The sequence below is a fragment of the Euprymna scolopes genome, chromosome 21, assembly GCF_053919585.1.
Source record: "Euprymna scolopes isolate OS-2025 chromosome 21, ASM5391958v1, whole genome shotgun sequence".
In the NCBI taxonomy this organism is placed as follows: Eukaryota; Metazoa; Mollusca; class Cephalopoda; order Sepiida; family Sepiolidae; genus Euprymna; species Euprymna scolopes.
The window spans coordinates 19,016,175-19,040,649 of NC_136502.1; the positions used below are offsets into that span (position 1 = coordinate 19,016,175).

At 33.8% G+C, this 24,475-nt stretch overlaps 1 protein-coding gene across 1 annotated transcript in view; it reads left to right on the top strand.

Moving 5' to 3' along the window:
• LOC145242039 (protocadherin gamma-A3-like) overlaps positions 1-22,771 on the top strand; it is a 180,580-nt gene extending 157,809 nt beyond the window's left edge. Inside the window, exon 3 of the mRNA XM_080104934.1 lies at positions 22,137-22,771. Within this exon, the coding sequence (XP_079961060.1) occupies positions 22,137-22,322 (186 nt within the window). The 3' untranslated portion in view covers positions 22,323-22,771. The remainder of the gene's footprint in view (positions 1-22,136) is intronic.
• The last annotated feature ends 1,704 nt before the right edge of the window (positions 22,772-24,475 follow it).

A 24,475-nucleotide genomic window follows, 5' to 3' on the forward strand; every position in this document is an offset into this window, starting at 1 on the left:
GATAAAGAGGGAAAGGAAGAAGAAAGAAGGAGGGAGCGAGAAAGAAAGAGAAGAAAGAGGGAAGATAGGGAGAGGGGGAAAGGGGGTGGAAGATGAAGAGAGGGAGGACGAAATAAAAGAAGAGAAAGTAATTAAGAAAAAGGGGAGCGAAGAGATAAAGGGCAAAGGAGAAGAATTGAGAGGGAGATAAGAAAGAAAGAGAAGAAAGAGCGAAGAGAGAAAACGACAGCACAAAAGAGGGAGAGAAGAGAGGCGGATTAAGAGAGGGGGAGATAAAAAGGAAAAATGGAAGAGAGGGATGGAGCAGAAGAAAAAGAGAAGAAAGAAGTAAAACTATGAAGAAAGAGGGAAAAAGGAAATGGGGAGAGAGGGAGGAAAAGGGAACGAATTAAGCAAAAAGGACGATAAAGAGGCAGAGGACAAGGGAGAATGAAAGGGAGGGAGAGAAGAAAGAATAAAAGCGAAGGATAGATGGAGAAAGAGGAAGACAAGAGACACGGATTAAGCGGGTAGATAAAAAGGAATAGGGAAAGAGAGAATGGGTTGGAGAAAGAGAGAAAGAAAGAGAGAGAGAGAGAGAGAAATTGAGGATTAAAAAGGTAAGATAATTTATGGGAAAGTATACGGTGCATTATTTATGTGTTTGTGTAGGTGTTTAATATGTGTGAGTGCTGCTGTTCATGTGTGTGTGTGTGTGTGTGTGTGTGTGTGTGTGTGTGTGTGTGTGTGTGTGTGTGTGTGTGTGTGTGTTGGAGATATAGAGAACAGCGAAGAAAGAGGAGAGTAAGGCTTGAAAGAGAAAGAGAGTATAATCAGACACGTGTATGGGTGAACCCAAGAACATAAAAAAGTAATAATGCGGGTGTGTACGAGTGTAGATTTGTGTGTATGCTGGTGTATATTTGTTTGGGTGTATGTATGCGTGTATTAGTTTGTGTGCGAGAGTATATCTTTGTATGCGTATGTGTGTGATAATTTACATGTATCTGCAAATGTATGTATTTTTTTAAATAAAAGATCGCTCCAGACAAGGCATGAAGCCACTTGGTGTAAGGATCTTAAAAAAGTAGACTACTTCAAGGCAAAAAAAAAAAAAATATATATATAGCCAACGATAAGTTTTAGGTGAATAGATTCCGACCTAGAAAACAGTAATTCTTCCCCTTTTGTCAGAAACATCGTTCATGAAATGGAAAAACTAAAAGACATAAGGGAAGTGACAGTTATGAGGTTGTCAAAAGTAGACCTAAAATCTATTTTATACTCTTTTAAATCTTAATTTTCTTATCACCTTGTTTTTGCTGGGGATGGAGTATTCTACCGGATGCCAAACATTCTCCTATTAGTTTAGTTACTCCAACCGAGAGATCTTTTTAAGATTCTAACCGCCCCTTCAAGTGATATTGTTTGTATTTCTTTTGCACTTGGTTCACCGGGTATATTCGTCAGATAGTTTTTGAAATTCTTTTTCATTAGCCCGGTTGCTCCTATAATGACTGGCTAGATTGACACCTTCTTAAGATTTCAGTTTCTTTTCATGTCGTAAATAAGTCCTTGGTATCTTGTTATTTTTTCACTCTCTGCTCTGTTAAGGCCAGCATCATTAGGGACGCTGACTTCAACTAGGGTTGTCACTTTCTACCTGTTGTCCAGTATCAGTAAGTCAGGCTTAATATCCCCATTTTCTAGGTATGTAGCTGCAGGAATTTCGTCGTCATAGTGGATAGTGTACTGTATGACTTATTTCCAACGATGTGTGTACGTGTTGCGGACGTATGTGTGCGTGCGTGTGTGCATGTGTTTGTGTGTGTGTGTGTGTTTGTGTGTACGGCAGTGTATAGTTTTACGTGAGTTTTAAACGGTACTGCACAATAAATAAAATGTTTTCTTTTTATTTCATATATGTGAGAAGACGATAGAGAGGCGGAAACTATAGTAATATGTGTGTCTTACAAAGTAGGAGAACAGTAAAACAATCGGAAGCATGTGTGTGTATATTTTTATGTATGTGCGTGCGATTTCTATCAACATGTAGAAACGATATGATGATATTTGTGTGTGTGTGTGTGTGTGTATGCGTGTGTGTGAAAGAGAGAAAAAAGAGCGCATGCATATGTGAGTATGTGTGAAAGAAAGGGCATGACCGTGCATATGTGTGTGTGTGCGTGAGAGATAGAGAAAGAGATAGCAAAATGAGAAGATAAGATGTGTGTGTGTGTGTGTGTGTGTGTGTGTGTGTTATTTCGAGAACAGTGAATCAACTAAAGTTTGTTTAATTTATCGGATATAAATCCTTATATATATATATTGTAAATATTTTATTGGATACGATTTGTTGCATACAAGCTACTATTTTAATTATTTTCTAATATGAAAATAATATCACCCAAGCAGAGACATCGAAAATGAAATAAGATTAAACCATTAAAAGGTAAATTCTGCTTCAAAGGATGGAACATCACTGACTTAAAAAAATATATATATTTAGAAATAAACTATCATGACGATATGAATAAAATAGAGTTTATATTGTCATAATGTTGAGAATAAAATGAAGTTCAAATTTTTATAATTATCTCTACAATTATATAAATGCCTGTGTGTGTGAGAGTTCGTTCCTTATAGACTCCGAAACGGCTGAACAGATTTTCTTTGAAATTTACAGAACTTTAGTGTATAAGTCAGGGAGTGATCTTAGTTAAATTTTGTCTCAGAATACCCCGATAATTACCGATAATCGATAATCGAATCGGTAAGCCATTTTTCCATGTCGTCGCTTAGCAACAATGATAGAACAATGGGCTGTAAAAATTCTACTGTGGGTAAGTTGATAGCGTGTGTTTTTTTTTTTTTGCATGATGTGTAGGTTCAAACTCCGTACGTAAATTTCTTAACTTTTTCTTTGACTGCAAAAAAATTTTATGAGACTTGAAAATTTACGTGTTTTTTTTTTTTTTTTTTTTTTTTTTTTTGCATGATGTGGTCAGTAGGTTCAAATCCCGCACGCAAATTTCTTAATGTTTTTTTTTCGTTAACTAGAAAGAAGTTTATATAAAATAATTTTATAAAAGAAACAGTAGATTCTCAAGAGTGCAATGTAGAATAACATATATTTTGGACTAAGTTACTGCATGGAGCCATGTGAAGCTTCCACCCGGGCGATTTCACGGATTTCAATGACAATAAAAATATAGCAGTGTGAAAAATTTGTTGATCATCATTCAATCTCGGGCAACGTCGGGTCTCCCTGCTAGTATGATAATAAAATGAAATAAAATTTTTATAATGATATAATAATAAAATGAAATTCAAATTATCATGAAGACAAATGACATGTTGAAATTATAAGTATACTAGCATGGGTGCCCGGCGTTGCCCGGGTGTTTGCAGGTGTGTGTTGAGCAGAAAAAAAAGTGGTAGTAGGAAAGCAGGCTCGAACCTGTACACCGAAGGTGGAAAAGAACGGGGGAAAACGTGACGTCTTTGCTGCTACGACCACCACCAAACCGGAAGTGATGTAGGTTTAAATTAAAGCTAGACAATAGTATTATAATCTTCAAAAAGCCTGCAAACTTTCATGTAGTTTCGTCCAACAGAACCAAAGATATTAGCATTTCAATATTCAATTTGGCTCTCTCTCTCTATATATATATATATATATGAATAAAAAAGAATACGAAAAGTATAAAAGCTTATAACTTTTCTTTATTCGTTTTCAATTGGTGACGTGCAGGAATACAAAATAATATTATGAAAAAAAATTAAAAAACTTTTTTTATAAGTACATAATTTTCGACCGATCCTTCAGTCTTCATCGGTGTAGTGAAAGTATGAGGATGCACGGGGAAAAGGGGAATGGGAAAGGAAGGAAGGTAGAGGAGGAGGAGAAGAAGGAGGAGGAGAAGGAGGTATAGCCAATGAGAAGGTGCCACGTCAGTCTTAAATATATGATGATTGCAACGTCTTGTCAGACGAGTGCCACTCCCTGAGACACTGAAAGTTCATGAGCCTGAAAAATGACATATAGTCCTGCCAGCGAATTCACATGCTCAAGCAGACATGACACTAAAGACGGTCATTGTTATACATACATATATAACACTCACACACACATATACATGCGTACATACACAATACACAATACGCACACATACATATACATACACACACACATGCAAACATAAACAAGACGGTCATTGGTATACATACATATAAATGTATACATGCATACATACATACATACAAGTCTATTAGCATACGCTCATATATACCCATGTACATACACAATGCATAATACACAAACATACATATACATACCCACATTCATACATATACATCCACATATACAAATACATACACACATATACTTACACATACATATACGTACACATATGCACATATATATACATACACTTACCTACATATACATACACATCCATATATATGCATTAATACACATACACACATACATGCACACATACAAATACATATACATACACACCTGCATACATACACATACATGCATATACACACATACATGCATACAAACATTTATAAATGTATATATGTACACGCACAAACATATATACACATAGACACATATACATACATATTACACATAGATATAAATACATATAAACTCACATGTACATATATAAATATACACACACATACATATATAAATATACATACACATACATAGATACAAATAATGATGGCAGAATAATTGTTACATGCATCCAGCATTACAGGCGTACACACGTCACAGCTTTTTTTATCGCAACAGGACTTTTTTTCTTTTTTCTTTTTTTTATAATAGACAAATAAATACCTGAGAGAGTATCTATACAAAGATGATGTTACAGAGTTTTAGCTTTGTACGACAGCTAAATCTCTCTCTCGGTTCAAAATGTTGACATCCAGCAACAAGCAAGAGCAAGATAGCCAGCAACAAGTCAAACTGCAGACCAGCTTAATGCGGGTTCTGGTCTCCCGCTTTTTTTTTTTTAAATAAAAAGTTTTGTTGAGACAGACACTTTTGGAATAGTAACTGACGATGATATAAACAAATTCACACATTTTTTCACAAATAAACTCAGCGACGGATAGTCAAAATTTAAACTCAGTCCACCGACATAAATTTAAAAAAAAAAAAGTAAGCGTCTTAAATATATAAACATATAAGTACGCACATACACACATGCACACAGTACACATACACATACAAACGAAAAATTAGAAATTAAACAGTAAATAAAAATGAGAAACGCGTTTTAACTGTCTAATTTTTTGAATTCTAACGATATTATTTATTCTAAGAGAGAATAAGAATTCAAAGGATATAAGACGTTATGAGGAGAAACGCTATGATGCTCATTTGTAATTTAACGGCTATTTCTCGTTCGAAAAAGAACGAAAACGTCGTTTCTAAATTCAACCGTTTTAAGACAAAAACGAAACGCTACTTTTTATTAATTCGTATATTAATATGTACATATACATACGTATACAAACAAATACTCACATTTACAAATATATACATATATATATATATATGCACATATGCATACATAAATGCATGCATATATACACACATACATATACTAACAGGCATACATGTACATACATAAATGCTTGCGCATACATTTACACGTAGAGACAGCTGTACATATATACATAAGTTTACATAAGCGAATGTAGGGAGAGAGAGAGAGAGAGAGAGAGAGAGAGAGAGAGAGAGAGAGGAAGAGGAGAAGAGAGTGACGGGAAAAGAAGTATAGGTGTGCGAGAAATACATACACATATATACACATATACATATACAGTAATATGAAGAAAATTAACTCTTAAAGAAAATGTGTATTGGAAACATACACACATATATTCGCACACATACACATATATCCAAATATACATACATATATATATATATATACACATACACATACATATACATGTATATACATATACTGACCTGTATATACACTTTCAGGTACGTGTACACATACACTCGCACAAATACATACAAATATGCGTACATAATGCGCACACACATACACATGCCATGTGTATGAAAGGATAAAGAAAGAAAACATTAGGGAAAATGTAAAGATTTCGGAAAGAGTTACCCCAGTTATATATATATATATACTAGCAGTTCAGCCTGGCTTTGCTTGGGTCCTATGTACTGTTCATAACTTTATATTAAAAAGTGTGAATATGTACGGAAATGCCTTTCTATATAATAGGTTTCCCTGACTATCATAGAGAAAAGTTGGTAGAGACCGCCGAGGTCGAATTTTTTTTAATTTTGACCCCTTAATATTTATTGTTTTGAGCTCAAATCAAGTTAAGATGCTTGATCCATGTCCAAGTAATCTACAACTATAATGTCAAGTGTTTAGACCCAAAATTGACGGAGGAGTTTGGTAGAGTTTGCGAAGGTCAACTCTGCCAACTTTGACCTCTTGCCAGCCAAATTTTCGCCCAAAAACTGATTAAAAAGCTAGCTGCATGTCTGAATACCCTTTATGTACAAATTTCAAATGTTTAGACCCAAAATTGGCATAATAGTTTGTTAGAGTAAAGGTAAAAATATTTTGAACTTAGACCCCTTGAAAGTCAAATTTTCAGAAAAAAAACCCGATTAAAACGCTAGCCCTAGATCAGAATACACTTTATGTTAAATTTCAAATATTAGACAAAAAATTGGCTGAATAATTTGGTAAAGACTGCAGAGTCAATTTTTTTAAAAACTTTGACCCCAATTTTGACCCCTTAAAATTTATTGTTTTGGGCTCAAATCAAGTTATTAAGTTAGATCCATGTCCAAGGAATCTACATCTAAATTTTCAATTGTTTGGACAGAAAATTGACGGAGGAGTTTGGTAGAGTTCTCAAAGGTCAAATCGTTGAACTTTGACCCCTTGACAGCCAAATTTCTGGCCAAAAAACGATCAGAAAGATCTCAAATCTCAATACCCAATCTCGAGTCTGTAGACCGAAAATTGATAGAGTTATTGAGTAGGGAAATGTACACAGACAGACAGACAGACAGACAGACATTTTCACTTATATATATATATATATATATATATATATATATATATAGCCACTCTGATGAGTCGTAGACGACGAAACACGTGTCATTGGATAATTACATTTTTAGAATTATATATATATATATATATATATATATATATATATATATATATATATATATATATATATATATATATATATATACATTGTTGCATAGCACGGAGTGTTTTTGCTTAATGAGGTTTTTTGTATTGTTCAATTTTTCAATTTGTGGAATTGTCGTTGCTCTTTCTCGGTTGAATCTGTGCAAGAAAATCGAGAAATAAGAACAATTCGAAAAATTGAACAATTACAAAAAAATTTCAATAAGCAAAATCACTCCGTGCTTTTTAACAATACTTATCTAAATGATAAAATGCTGCCTAAATACACACAAGATATATATATATATATATATATATATATATATATATATATATATATATATATATATATATAATAAAAATAAAAATTACAATTAAATTTACCAAATATATATATATATAATGAATGAAATGAAAATTACAATTAAATTTACCAAACTGATCAAAGATGGTAAAACTAAAGTATATTATAAATTTAAAGATTAATATTTATAAAGTAATCTCAACCAGATGTAAAAGCTCAATAAAACCAAATAGGAGATAGAGCTTATAATAAGAGCAAATAGTTAATAAAACATGTTAAAAAACACTTTGAAAAAGAGTTGAAAACATATTTAATCTGAAAAGGAAACACTTAATAAGTGGATAGTCCTTAATCCGCAGAGTTTCGAAGAAATACTTTCCTTCTCATCAGAGGGAAAGAATTAGCAAAATGCAGGATCGGATTTTGCATACAAAAGTATTTTATAAAACTGCAAGTAAGTCAAATCGTTGAACTTTGAACCCCTTAACAACCAAATTTCTGGCCAAAAACCGATTACAAAGATTTCCCCAAATCTCAGTACCCTGTATATCAAATTTCAAGTCTGTAGACCGAAAATTGACAGAGATATTGTGTAGGGAAATGTACACAGACAGACAGACACTTTCACTTATATATATATATATATATATATATATATATATATATATATATATATATATATATATATATATACTAGCATGTGTGCCCGGCGTTGCCCGAGTGTTTGGAGGTGTATGCTGAGCAAAAAAACAAACAAACAAAAAAAAACGGTCATTTTTTTTTAACTTTGACTCTTATTATGACCCCTTAAAATTTATTATTTTGGGCTCAAATCAAGTTATTAAGTTAGATCCATGTCCAAGGAACCTATATCTAAAATTTCAAGTGTTTAGATCCAAAATTGCCGGAGGAGTTTGGTAGAGTTCTCAAAGGTCAAATCGTTGAACCTTGAGCCAAATTTCTGGCCGAAAACCGATCAAAAAGATTTTCCTAAATCTCAGTACCCTGTATATCAAATTTCGAATCTGTAGAGTAAAAATTGACAGAGTTATAGCGTAGGGAAATGTACACAGCACACAGACAGACAGACAGACACACAGACACTTTCACTTTTATATATATATAAATATGTCTGTGGAGAGAGTGAGCGGGAGGGTGAGAGAGGGAGGGGGAGAGAGAGCGGGAGGGAGAGAGAGAGAGAGAGAGAGGGAGAGGGGGGAATTTGTAGGAAATCTTTTTAGGAAAACCATTTCAAAGAATTTTGTGAGTAGTCCTGGTCTTTTTGTGTAATAAAGAAATTGGCTTGAATCAACATTTTATTGCATGATTAGGTCAAATGTTGAACTGAGGTAAGTACAATGCGAAATAGAGTTAACAAAGATGTACCCAAAAAATTAACCCGCAATGCATTTATTAGTATTAGTGAAAGAAAAGAATTCTCAAATTTGTTTTTTTTTTCTACCCACTCGTCACACTTAAGTCCAATCCTGGTGACAAACACTGATTATAAAATTATTAATGACATAAACATAGGGACGGACATCAAAAGTGGAATTGAATTCGTTTTTAAATCAACAAATAAGTGATTGATAAAATCCATTAAAATGTGTTAATTATCCGATTTTAATCATTTTCATATTGTATGAATCCGAAGCATTAGTTAGCATTGGCTTCCCCGATATTTTTTAATCAGAATACTTTCTAGAAAGATCAAATACTACGAGAGGGACCACGAGAAGGTTTTCACCATTCTAAGTGAAAGTGATTTTTTTGTGGAACGAACTGGATTCGAACTTGAAACACCCAAGTCGTCAGTCTGCGTCGTTAACCACTTGACATTGTGATTTCATTGAACATTTTCTGTATTCTTTAATCGATAAATGAAATGTTTATATATACAGTATTTATTTCGTTAAAAAGACTTTATCATTTTTACATTTTAAGAACGAAATGTATCATAGTCGAAACCTTTACAAAGAAATAACGTCTTTAATATGCAAATGAAATGAAAGTTTTTTCAGTGCAACTAGTATTTAAAGTTTTAAAGATATTTAAGTTTTTTACAGTAAAACATCAGAATTATTCGATCTTTTCGAAATGTTAAATATTTATTAATTAAATTAATGTTAATATAACGTATTAATTCTATTTAAACAATCTTTTAAATCATTTGAATTACTTTACACACACTTAATTTTAAGGACGAAGTACGTCTTGTGAAACTCAGTGATCCTCTCCACTTCTGTACAAAAATAAAATAAAATAAAATAAAATAACATAGAAATTAGGAACCTGAGACTTCTGGAAAATCAGTGAAGTAAATAATGGGCAATCAAGAATTCCCATACTATCCAACAATCATGAGGTTGTTTGCTCAGCAACCGAGAAGGCTAACATGCTTGCCAATCGGTTTGCCTCCAACTCCACACTGGACTCTGCTAACCAACTCCTCCTAGACTTTTCTTTGTGGACAGAGGGCACACTAGATGATCTGAACATCACCCCTTCTCAGGTGCATGCTATCATAAAAAATCTTAACACTTAAAAAGCATGTGGACCTGATCTCATTCCATCTGTGCTATTAAAAAAGTGCTCCGCCGAAGTAGCTCCAGTTCTCTCCAAACTTTACAACAAATGCCTTAATGAATCTTACTTTCCTGCCTACTGGAAAACTGCTTCTGTGGTACCAGTTTTCAAGAATTCTGGCGAAAGAACTGACCCAGTAAATTATCGCCCCATTAGCCTTCTCCCACTTTTCATCAAAATATTTGAGTCCATAATTAACCAAGCTCTAGTCCATTACATTACAGATGCTAAACTTTTGACTGATCAACAATATCGATTTAGACAAGCCCGTTCCACAGCAGACATCCTAACTATTAACTATAATCTCTGAACGTATATACCATTCACTGGACAAAGCAGGGGAGGTTAAAGCAGTAGCTCTAGATATATCTAAGGCTTTTGACAGGGTATGGCATGAAGGTCTTCTTAGGAAAATCCAATCATACGGTATCACTGGAAGAATACTTAACATAATTAAATCCTTCTTAGATAAGAGAAAAATCCAGGTTGTCCTCGATAGTTTTACATATGAACAATATGATATAAATGCGAGAGTGCCTTAAGGGTCTATCCTTAGACCTCTATTATTCTTAATACTCATAAATGAGCTCCCTGACAAAATTGTCTGTGAGATGGGTATACGAGGGGCGTGCAATAAGTAATGCCCCTGATGCACTTCCCATTGCAGTAGAGCAACGAAACTTGGCACAGTTATTAGTTTTTCTCTACATAGGAACCACCCAGATTTATGCATTTCTCCCATTGTTTGATGGAGCTCTGGAGACTGCTTTTGTAGAACACCCCAGGTTGGTCCTCCAACTACGACGTGACTTCAGAAATCAAGGCTGCATCATCTGGGAAACGCTTTCCTTTCAAAAACAACTTCATGGCTGGGAAGAGGTGAAAGTCAGAGGGTGCAAGGTCAGGAGAGTAGGGAGGATGGGGGAGGATTTCATAACCACACGCCTGTACTTCTGATCTGGCGACATACGAGTTGTGGACCGGAGCGTTGTCCTGCAGGAGGAGGGTACCTTTGCTGATCTTGCCCCGCCTCTTGATTTTGATAGCTTCCCTTAATTTCCTCAAAAGTGAAGCATAATAGGCTCCTGTAATTGTGGTACCCTTTGCCAGCCAATCTATCATCACTACTCCGTCCTGGTCCCAGAGGACTGTGAGCATGACCTTGCCAGCGGAGGGCTGCACCCTTGCCTTCTTTAGGGGTGGTGACTCCAAGTGCTTCCACTGCATTGACTGAGCCTTGGTCTCTGGATCATAGTGATGAACCCAGGTTTCATCCTGTGCAATCAGTCTTTTGAAAAACTTTCTCATCTTCTTGGCACATCTCCAAATTCATCCTCGAGCACTCGCTTCTGGAATGGTGTGAGCAACCTGGGAATCCATCTGGCAGACACTTTATGCATATGCAAATGGTTATTAATGATAGTTTCCACAGACCCTGTACTAATCTTGACATCTTGGGCTATTTGGCGAATAGTAATGCGCCGATCTTCCAAGATGCCTCATCAATAGCAGAAGGGGAGCGACCAGGTTTGGGGAATGTATCCACAGACTTCCGGCCATGTTTGAATTCACGATGCCAGCGTTTTACAAGGTCATATGATGGGGCATTATCACCATGTTTCTTTCATTTCATCAAAAGTCTCCTGTGGTGTGCGTCCTTTCAAATATAAAAACCAGATCACTGCTCAACATTCAACAGGCTCCATTTCACTCCTGACTCAGTTCAAACACCTGTAAAACAGAAACCACAATTAGTTCAGAGCTGTAATTTGCCACATAACCCGTACAGATATAAATCATTGCACATGCAAAATTTCAGCTAGATCAGACAACTGGAAGTTGGCCAGGGGCATTACTTATTGCACACCCCTCGTATATGCTGATGACACCACGCTCTATACCAGACACGATAGGGAAACAAATGAACACATATCTAAAGAAATGGCAGAAACACTAGAGGACGACCTCCAATCTGTAGTGGATTGGGGACAAAAATGGATGGTCACGTTCAATGCTGCCAAGACTAAACTTGTTTCCTTCAATAATTACAAGAAACCTTCTCTACCTCCAATAGCAATGGCCAAAGACTCTTTATCTGAAAGTACATCTTTTAAACTCCTTGGCCTAACGTTCACACGAGACATGTGTTGGAACAATTACATTGAGAGCATTGCCATGACCACTGCAAAGAAGGTAGCTTCTCTCTACCGTGCTAGAAAGCTACTAATGTCCGAAAGTATCCTGTACCTGTATAAGGCCACCATTCACCCATGTATAGAGTATTGTTGTCATATTTCGGCTGGTGCAGCTGCTGCTCCAAGACAAAGTTCAAAAGACAGTCGCCAATCTGATAGGTCATGAACTGTCATCTAAGCTTCAGCCTTTGTCTCATCGACGAAATGTTGCATCCCTCTGCCTGTTCTACAAGTACTTTAATGGTGAATGCTCCGATGAACTGCAAGCACTTATACCCCCTTGACGTAAATACTCCTGACAAACCCGCCAAGCAACTAAATCACACCCCTTCACAGTAGAGATCCCTAGATGCAAGAGAGCCTTCTACTCCAGTAGTTTCTTCCCCAGGACAGCTAGACTTTGGAATTCCCTTCCGGGTTCCTGCTTCCCCAACTGTACTGACATGCAGAAGTTCAAGTGTAACGTGAACCAACATCTTTCTACCCAATTTCCCACATAGTATCTCTGTAGACTATGTCCCTGATAGTAGCCTCCTACATCAAAGTGGCAATGCACCTTGTTTGGGGTGAAAATGTAATAAAAACATAAATAGAATATCTTAAAGATGCGAATGAAAACTTAATCGATGAATAAAAACACAAAAATATCTTTTTTGAAATCAATTTTCGGCAGAAAATGATACTAAAATACATTCAGATCTTTAAATACTAGCTGCCTTAATTTTCATTTTCCTTCGCACCTTTTAGGGTGTTATCTTTTTGTGAAGATGGTCACTGAGTTTCGAAAATGTATTTCGTTTTTCTAATGAAAATGGAGGAGGGTAAGTAATTTCACTGCCATAACACCATCTGCCATTTTATTTAAAACATACTTTATGTTAACATCTGTTTATTTATTATTGAAATAATCGTACAATTTGGCACAATGGTAAAAAGTGTCTGTTAATAAGTTGGGAGACCGAGTTCAATCCTCAATTAAGTCATACCAAAGAATAAAAAAATGTACTCGATGCCTCCTTGAAAATTACTTAGAATAATAAGATGAAGATCAAGGGTAAGTGGATTGATTCGGGAAAAGGAGTGGAGCCTTACCCTACATCTCGTGTAGTAACTAATGAAAGTAGAGCTTTAGGGTCGCCGTCGATTATGTTCGACCTTTTACTAATTAATAAATACTGAACAATTCATCACGATCGAATAATTATCTGATTTTTTTTTATTGATTTTAAGTTCATTTTTAAATGAAATCGATACTTTATATTAACATTCATTTATTTTGAAATACGGAAACAAGAAAAAAAACGAAAACAAAAAAACAAAAACAAAATCAAAAGTAAATTGATGGAATTAAAAATAATTCCTTATAAATACAACATACGAAGATCGTTCCAAATTTAAACCCCTCTATTTTTACTAAAATAGTTGAAGAACTACATAGACGGAACTAATAACATTAAAACGAGCAACGTTTTGTGCTCCAGAATTTATTTTTCTACATAGTCACCATCATTCTCAATGCACTTTTGCCACGAATTGAATGACGCATCTCTGTTTATGATGCACATCCATGACATGTGTTGCTTTTATAGAGTCTCACGCCGTCAATATCTGCAATAAAATGATGAAACTTTCAGGTCATGAATGCATAAGTTCAGTCATCACACCAATGCAATTTGCAATCCCCTCTGGCCGATTTTGGCGGAATTAAAAATAGGAGGCATTACTTTTGTCACACTCATCGCAACGTGTATCAAAGAGGCGTATTTATTTACAGAAAATGTAGTCTAAAAATATTTAAGTCTAAAAAAGTCTAAAACTATTTAAGGAAGTTAGAGTTCTTTTGTTTTTAATTTTGGGAGCTCTGCTATTAATGTTCACAATTAAAGTAACTTTGAACATAGAATCTCAAAACGACATTCTTCATATATGTCGATAAATATTGATATTATAGACATGATTTAATCACTAAAGTTAAGCGATGCAGAGCCTAGCTAGTATCAGAATGGTGACCATTTGGGAATACTAGATGCTGGATTTGAGGAGATGGCAAAACCTCTCCGCAAAAAAAAAGAAAAAAGAAAAAAAAGACTGCAGTCCTGGAGATAGTTTTAGAAAGTACTCTGTATAATCTATTAATTCATAGATGAGTTGACACAACAGGGAGTGGAAATTCAGTTCTCAACTATATAACGAAGCCCTCTAGAGAACGAACGCAATCCGGTTTTGTTTATGGAATCGTGTTTTTGTTGTGTTTTCAACTAGGGTATGAAGAAAGAATGTTAGTTCAGTTTATGTAGCTGGTAGAAAAGGAATGAAAACAGAAGTCTACCTAATGTAAAAGTAAATCCACATTTTATTTGTAATAATAAAGCTGAACACGTGTAACCGTTAGAAGACGCAGTTCTGTTTATGCATATTTTTATCTGGAGTAAGGATTGTAAAGCTGTAGACAAAAGCACACAAAATCCGGATCTCAACTTTAATAATCGCGTGATCGGTTGTTGGAAATTTTCTAAGTAGCGTATATGGAAAAAATTTAGAAAAAAAGGATGAAAAAACACAATTGGTTTGTTTTAGGCTATAATGAATGCATGTTTGATAAGGTCTAGCGTGCTCATTCAATAAAGAAGAGTTATATTCGCAAACAAGCATTTGTACAACATGCAGCCAATGAGATTTGCCGGAACTTGGTAAGGGATAAATTATTATTATTTTAACTGGAAAAAAGAAAGCTAATGGTTTGTGTAGAAGTTTATGAGTCAGTTATGAAGTTAGACGGGGCGATGTATATATAAAGTTCCTGGTGTAGACTGGTGGCGGTATCAGGGCTTTACTTTTAGAGAGAAAAGTAGTAACTACTTCCTCTAAATATGTAGGCGATCGTGGTGATATTTATCCTAGGCTGTAATATAGGATTTTATTATACTGAATAAATGTGTATAAAACGGCGTTCTTTAGTTACATAATGTGGTGGATAATAGTTTAGACATAATAAATTTGTATGTGGCATACGGTAATTTGGTTCAGCCATTAAAATATTATATATGGATATTATATTGGACCCAATATATAAATGATTTAAAAAATTTAAAAATAAAAATGACTTCTATGCCACCACCGGGAATCGAAATTAAAACGTTTAGCTTACGATTTACTTTTTCGGTTGACGTTAATGCCTGAACTATTAAGACATATTTGCTTCAAAGCAAAAAATTAAAACATGAACCAATAACTATTACGTAACGCATGCAAATTCGTAATGCCGTCATCTGACTATCACTTAGCAAATTCCATTTCTTTAATTTTCACACTTTTCTACCGATTTTCCCCAGCTAAAACCCAAATATAAAGTTTCGCATGGGTTTGAATACCCTATATATTAAGTTTCATATCTGTATATAAAAAACTGACAGAAGAGTTTGGTAGGCAAAATTTTGTAAACAAATATATATATACATACATAAATATATATAAAAAGAGGTTTGTGTTTACTATAACCTTTTTACATAAATATTATGTAAGTATAAATCATGTAGAATATCTGCATCGCCTACATATTACACATAATAGTTATCTAAAGATGATCATCCCATAAAAAAACCGAAAAAACTAAGAGGGAATTAATTGAAATGAATGTTTAAAAGGAATGTGCAAATTAGCTAGATCTTTTGCAGGTTAATGTAGTTCTATGGCCCATATATAACAAAGTTGCATTTTCTTTTTAAATAAATAGAAAAAAGGGATTTTAATATAAATATATTCTTATTATATTAGTGTTGGGATGATTATTCAGAATTGGAATGAGGAAATGAAAAAATTGGAACTTTTGGAGGTATTGGAATCAGAAAAATTTGTGCCTATTTTCCATTGCCAAAAACGATTCATTTAATTATCTATTCTTACTTAATTTTCTTTAAAATAAAATATTCTACTGCTGGTAGTAACTATAAAATAATAAAGATTTATTATCAGTAAAACTAAAATCTTTAGATCACCTTCACAAGTGTGTTTTTACGTTGAGAAAACATGCACATTTGTTTTTACTGTAATCTGGAAAAATAAGAATTTTTAGTTAAATATTTAGAGATTTATAAAGAATCGGATTGAAATCATTAATGTTATCGGAATCGGGAATTTACTATAAATCGGTAATTGTATCGGAATCGGAAAAATATTGAAATCGTTCCATCACTAAGATATATATATATATATATATATATATATATATATATATATATATATATATATATATATATATATATATAAAATATTTTGGATTATTTTGGACCATCTTCCAATTACGCGATTCCCTTGGATTTTACTTGTGCGAATGGAAATTTAACTAACTTTCTTGGATTGGCATTTTTGGATTTTACCGTTATTGGATATTTTACCCTTCACCAGAATATCCATTCACGTGAAATCATCTTTTTCTGCACCATATTCCCTCTGCTTCACTTTTTGTTATCAAGTAAGATCTTTGACTTACTTGCAGTTTCATCAAATACTTTTGCAAGCAAAATCCGATCTCGCATTTTGCTAAATCCTACCCTCTGATTAGAAGGAAAGTATTTCTTCGAAACTCCGTGGATTAAGGACTATCCACTTATTTAGTGTTTCCTTTTTAAATTAAATGTTTTAAACTCTTTTTCAAAGTGTTTTTAACATGTTTTATTAACTATTTGCTCTTATATATATATATATATATATATATATATATATATATATATATATATATATATATATATATATAAGTAACCTTGTCTGTCTGTCTATTTGAGGAACGATCTCTACAAAACTACTCTGTCAATGTTTGGTCTACAAACTTGAAACGGTATATAGGGGATTTGGTTGTTGGTTGTTTTTGTTTTACAGCATATCAACCTTTTTCAGGTTATTTAATGCCGAATCCAAAGACTTTGAAAAAAATGTTTTTAATAAAATATATTTATTGTTTTCAAGTCGGTTTCTATTCAACCCATATTTGGGACCCTAACAGGTGCTACCACTCCGGGTCAGAGCGGACCTGGGAGCAATGGTAATTAAAGGGTAGCTCCACACTCCCCAAAGCCTGCAAGCTGGGGCCTCATCACTGGATATAGTTTAAGGTCATATCCAGGACCAGGGGATTTGGACATGTGAAACAAATTCGATTTGGTTATTAGTAAATAAAAGCTAGTATCAAAATGGTGACAATTTGGGAATACTAGGTGCTGGATTTGAGGAGATGGAAAAACCTCTAAGCTGCTAAGGGGTCAAAATTTTTTAAAAATTTGAACTTGGCAGACATAAGTCGACTTGAAGTTGTTCTCTATGTATGCACAAATATACATTTAGATGTTAATATTGGTTAATCTTTAGCGTTTTGATATCTATACGTTGGTGGCCCAGGTGGTAACGAATAATGCTGGAGTGCTAAATGTTTTGGTTTCAATTCTAGTTGATAGCACCCAAATCATATATATATATATATATATATATATATTTTAACTTTTAGAAATCACTATTATATATTGGATACAATATAATAATTAATAGAGTATTAGCTTTATAATTATAAATCTGCATAAATTAGAATATCATATTTAATCATATTGGTTGGTCTGCTAGTTAAAGAGCTAAATCTAAACAGGGGAGATAATTTGGTATTAATTCAGAATCTGAACGCAAATAATATGTGAAACGAATTAAATATTAAAATCCAATCGATAAGAGAGAATGTACTTAATGTGATAATGACATTTTTAGACAAGGTGATCCATTAGAAAAATTATCCTGAGACAATAATAGATTAATGCAGAAAAACAAAAACTAACAAAACAACAACAAAAAACTATAAAATTTATTGTTTTCTAAATCAAAGTGGACAATATTCAAATTGCTTTAAACAAGAAGATTATAAAAAAGTAGAAAATTTTAAGCATAAGAATAAAATTGTTAAAAATTATAAACGTTTATTTAAACATATAAACTCCAAAACTAAAATTTGTAAAAACTTGAGTGTATTAAAATATAATGAGACGCAAAAACATTACCGCAAGACAGCTTCACTGTAGATTATAACATCGTTGTCTTCAAATCCAACGTCAACAATATGTAGGGTATTCAGACACGTGGAAAACTTTTTAATCGATTTTCATCTGGAAAAAAAGGGCTGCTAACGGGTCAAAATTGAAAAAAAATGGTACTTGAGGGGGGGGTGATCGAATTTTACTCTGTCAACTGTTTCACAACTGCGCATGCACGAATCGTTCACATTATATTAACAATAATAGGTTCGAAAAACTTTTTAAAGATCGCGTCAAGCTGGCCTAATGGTTATCGTACTTGACTTACTGTCCTTAGGTTTTGATTTTTTTTTTTACTTAGAAGAAGTAAACTGTTTAGAAAAAAAAAACATAATACGCGCATGCACATGTCTCAGTTTCTTTCTGTTGTTTTGTTTTAAATTCATTTTTTAAAGGAATTTTACGTTACGTTTAATACCGGGCAACGCCGGGGACATCTTCTAGTATTATATAATATTATAAATTGTGTTGATGTAAGGAGCTAAAAAAATACTACTTAAAAATCTAAAACTAGCCAAGGATAAGTGTTAAGTGCAATAGATACAATGCAATAGATGCAACCCAGAAAACAGCAATTCTTACGCCCTTTATCAGAAACATCCCTTATGGAATGTGAGGACTAAAGGACAATGAGGATTATGAGGCTGCTGAAAGTAAACCTAAGTTTCACTTTCTACTCTCTTGTTTTATTTTGTATTCGTGCTGAAATAATAACATTATTTAAAAAGCCATTCTTAACATGTGGAGGGGAGGGTGTTTTGTACCTATTCTGTACTTTAACCTTATAATTGAATAAAAAAACATATCATAAAACTTTAATTAAACTTGGAAATATGATTTAAAACAATAGCGCGGATCAGTAAGTACATTAATACCGAGTTGTCTATTATTTGTTCTGGTGGTAGATATGTTTACGATATATGTTTAATACAGATCTGCAAAACAAGTGATCTTCATATTCTAGCAGGACTATGCGACATGACAACTGCATTATTTGATTAAACAAAACACTACACAACATATTTCAATCTGCAAAATATTTAAAGAAGAGTATAGTGGAGATGAATGTGCATGTATGCCAACAGTATTCATTCTAGGCAGATCGAACCGACTTTCTCCGAAGGAGGAAGTGTTACTGTCGTTAATATCAATTCACAAGTGGTCCCATGTATATCCTGGTCGTAGATGACGATGTTAGTTTTTTTTTTTTTTTTTTTACAGCTCTTGCAGCGAAATGTTGACATCCTCCTACATATAGCGCCTGGTATTCCCAAATCGTCACCCATCCGGTATTGGTCAGGCTCAACGTTGCTTAACATCGGTGATCTTACGAGAACTGGTGTGTCAACGTAATTATGCCGTATATGCTGCAAATGTGTACGTGTATATGTATAGGTTAGTGAGACATGTTTATTCTCGATTGGTTTTTGGTACAAAAGGGGATGCTGAATGAAAGATAGCTGGACTGTAGGTTTGTGAGTTAGTGTGAAGTCAGAAATCAAAGGTTTATTTGGAGTTGAAATAATGCTGCATGGATATAAATGGGTGCCGTACATTTTATGCACAAAAATCAATACGGTTTAGTTTTTATAACCTAGCATAACTTCACTCTTTTTTTTTTTTTGCTAAAAAATGAGTGAGGAGAGTGTTCATTGGTTGATAAATATTGCATCCATTAATTTTATTTTTAAGCAGGAATTATGCGCGTTGCATCAGTGCACAAAGACAATTTTAGGCATTTTAAATTTAACCATGGCCGAGTGAATTTCCGGTTTAGAGAAACATGATTTTAGTGCAAACTCTTTGATAAATTAAAAAAAAAGAAAAAAGAAAAAAAGAAATCCAAATCCGAAGAGAAAAAAATGAGTATTTTTTTTCTTTCCATCTGTGTTTTTAAGAGAACAGTTAGAAAAAAAGTGTCTTTGTTTTTCTGTAGATCTTTCCCGCATATCCAATATGGTTTTTAGGGGGTTGATACTCTTCTCCTGAACCTTATCGATGAAAAGAACCCTCATTATATTTGGTTGTTTCGTTTTACGGCATAGCAAAACTTTTTGGGTTCAGTCACTTTAGTAAATATTTTTTATGCTTCAAGTTCTTTATATCTGCAAATATTTATTCATTGTGTTTGGTTTGGTTGTTTTGTTTTACGGTCTATGAACTCTTTTCGGGTTCAGTCATTTTGGTAAGAGTTTTTATGTTTCAAGTCTATTATTGTATCTTCAAATATTTATTCATGATCTTTAGTTTGGTTGTTTTTCAGAAGAAATTTTCTTTTGTTTATGGCTTTGTATAATATGATTGAATTTTGCAAAGGGAAAAGAAAAAAAAACAATAACATAAATGTTCGGTGCATAATGATCAGGAAGCCAATGCCTTCAGACACTTTGTAAATAAATCAATGTTCGATTTTTTTCTTTTAAATCATGGATGACAATTTCAGCATTTATTCAATGAATTATATATTTTATAAAAAACAAACTAGTAGAATATGCGTCTCAAACGAATATAACCAATAAATATAGGATTAGTTTTAAATTTTACTGTTTTTATTTGTGGTGTATGGTATGTTTTTTTGGAGGCACATTTAAATGGTAAAATTTACAAAAAACAAATAAATAATAATGTGCCCACATTACTCATCCTGTTGCTTAAAATATAGGTTCTATAATTCACAATTAGAAATTTTAGGATTTTACCAAACAAATATACATTGAAGCTTATGTATTATTTAATATAGCTCAAAATTTGAAGTAAAGCAATTCTTTTTTTATTATTAAACCTTTTATATCTAACTTATAAAAGCATCTTACAAATGATGAAGTTTTTTTTTAACTAATCATCATCATCATCATCATCATCATCATCATCATCATCATCATCATCATCATCATATCGTATGAATCCGAAAATTTTATTGTTGGCATTGGTTTCTTCGATATTTTTCTAGTCAGAATTCTTTCTAGAAAGACACTGATGATTATGGAAGGGACCACGAGACGTTGCCAACATCCAAAGTGAAAGTGATTTTTTGTAGAACGAACTGGATTCAAACTTGGAACACCAAGATCGTCGATCCTTATCTTATTATCTTTATATGACCAATCGACATTCCAGTTTTTTGTTTCTGTATTTTATTTTTATGCATTTTTGTTTTTATATTTATGCATTTTGTATAGGCAGTTTTTAATGAAGAATTCATTTTCATTTAAATTAAGCACAGCCAAAACAGGAGGGAGTAAGTATATTTGGAAATTGTATCCATTTTGTGCTTCCATATCTTAATTGAGAGACGCTGTGCCAGCTTCCGTTGTGTTTGAAAATATGTTCACATGTGTGTTTTTACAATATTCTAAAAGGCAAAGAAAAAAAAAAAACGACAACAACAACAACAACAACAACAACAACTGTACAACAATATACATTTATAGATTTACAAAGAATCAGAATCGGTGATTGTATCAGAATCGGGAATTTCGGATGGAATCGCTAATGGTATCGGAATCGGGGGAAAAAGTCCCATCGCTAGTTTATTTACACAATAATAATTAATTTTAAAAACCGTATGTACTCACAATTTACCTCTAACCCTAGCTGAAGATTTCATCTGTTCAACTATCTCTATACAATTAATTGTTGATAATAAGCATTGGGTTTAGGCATTAAATGCCTCCCAAGTGTTGACATGCCATCAAACAAAACCATTCTAACAAAACCAAAACCATTCCTCTTCATCATCTACTTGCATATTGTTCGTTTTAGTGAAAATTAGGATAATTATCATTTTATGAAATTGCAGGTGAGCAATCCAGAGTTGACATCAGAAGAGAGTAACACCGAGGAAAAGACATCTGAACAAGACCTTACGTGGCAATACCCCAACACGTATCCAAGCGAAGATTCTCCTGAGTGGAAAGAACCAGAAAGAAAGGCCAGCCATGATATATCAGGTAAGCACTTGCAAAGAAATATTCTCTCTTTGTAAACCCCCACCTCCACCCACACGACGCCTTCTAACATGATGTTCAGTTGTTTTATTCTTCTTCCTCCATAGAGTGAACAAATAATGGCGGGGAGCAGTATCTCTCCTGCCTGGTGTGTCAGGAAAGTAGAGTACTTAGCTTGCATAGCATTTTGCTATAGAGGTCGAACTGTAAATAGGAAAACTAATATCAGAAGTATATCTTCGATAACACTAGCTATAAGACATTGGAATAGAAACATTGGAAGAGTTCAAATTCAAAACGCGATAAATCCAGTTCCGTAAATCTGAGAAATTATATAACCATATAAGTTATCAAATTTAACAACTTTTCATTACTAATGATTATTATATTGTCCAATTTCTACTGTACACTCTTTAACCCTTATCCTTGAGTGGCCTCTTGGCCTTGATAATGTGTTGATACCTATGAAAAAAAAAAAAAAGAAAAAGTCCAATGTGAACAAGTTCTAATTGAATCGTCCCCCTAAGTAATCCAAGTTACAAAATTCCCACTGTTTACTATGCTAAAATCACAATGACTAATGTATACCTATTAACCCTTATCCTCGAGTGGCCTCTGGGCCTTGATAAATGGTGACACCCATGTAAAAAAAAAAAAAAAAAATATAGGGTTTATTTATTTCTACCATAACGAGTTTGACAAAAACAAATTATAAAAATATTTGTAAGGATAAGCATAAAGGTATCGGAATTTACTTTTTTTTTTTTACTTAAGATTTCTCAACTCCCAATTTTTGTTTAATAAAACTATCAGACAAAATCCCATTTGTCTTTGTTTTATATACTAAATATTCACCACTTATTAAGGCCCAAAGCCACTTGAAGATAAACTTAATGAATTTTTCAGGTGGACAATGAGACAACACCATGATGATTGATAACGATCGATGAAATTGGTCAGAATTTAACCGTACAAGAGGACGACCCAACAAGAATGTCTGTTTGCATGTTCCTTGTTTTTATTTTTTTACTTGGGAGTCACCACTTATCAAGGCCCAATGGCCACTCGAGGATAAGGGTTAATGAATGTAAAGTAGTAGCGTAGTAATCATGTAAATTGGGTAGAATGTGATTATTTATGGAGACGACTTAATAAGAACTTGTTTACATTGAATTTGAAGGTTACCATGTTGTATGCAGCCGGGAAGCAGACCAGTAGAACAGTGTTCCAAAGGCAGGTAGTTCTGGGAAAGTAGCTTTGTTCATGGAATCTGCGTTTTTAACTAGCTTTATATAGATACACATTCAATTATTATTTTTAAATATTAATCGATGATTACTAAATAAAAAATAAAAGAAGAGAAAATTAAAATGAATTTTAAAAAAATTCTATTTAATATTTTTTGAACATGACTATTTAAAAAATTATTTTCCTGTAAGCCTTTCATACGGACAACTTCGGATAAATATAGCTAGTCTTATAATATAAAGGAAAGTCGTCTGTTTGTCTGTATTCCAGCTAAAAATCATAAGCTATACAAGACACAGCTATAATGACAAAGATCAAAGTCTATAAAGCTGTCATACTCACCACCTTACTCTATGGATGTGAGCGTGGAATGACACGCTAGAAAATTAAATCACTTCCACACCACCAGACTGAGGAGACTGCTTGACATAGGCTGGCAGGAAAGGATACCAGACATAAAAGTCCTCACTCGTGCTGGACTCCCAAGCATCCCCACTATTCTGATGAAGGTTCAGCTTCGCTGGGCTGGTCATGTAGCCCGCATGACAGACTACAGACTAGCCAAGAAGCTTCTGTTTGCTGAGCTCCAACATGGCAAGCGCTTCCATGGCGGCCAAAGAAAACGATTTAAAGACACCCTGAAGGCATCACTGAAGGCCTTTAATGTTGATTCGTCATCATGGGAGAAGACAGCTTTAGACAGAGCCAAGTGGCGGGCCGCTGTTCATGACGGCGCCTGCAAATATGAAAGCTACCAAAAGGTTACTGCAGAGAAGCGCAGAAAGGACAAGAAGGACAATGTTTTGAAACCCTAGATATCTACTATGATTCCCTGTTTCCACTGCAATAGAACTTTTCAAGCAAAGATTGGGCTTATCAGCCAAATCCGTACCCACCGATGAATACTTCCCCACCCTACCCTACAGGATGATCATATGGTCCT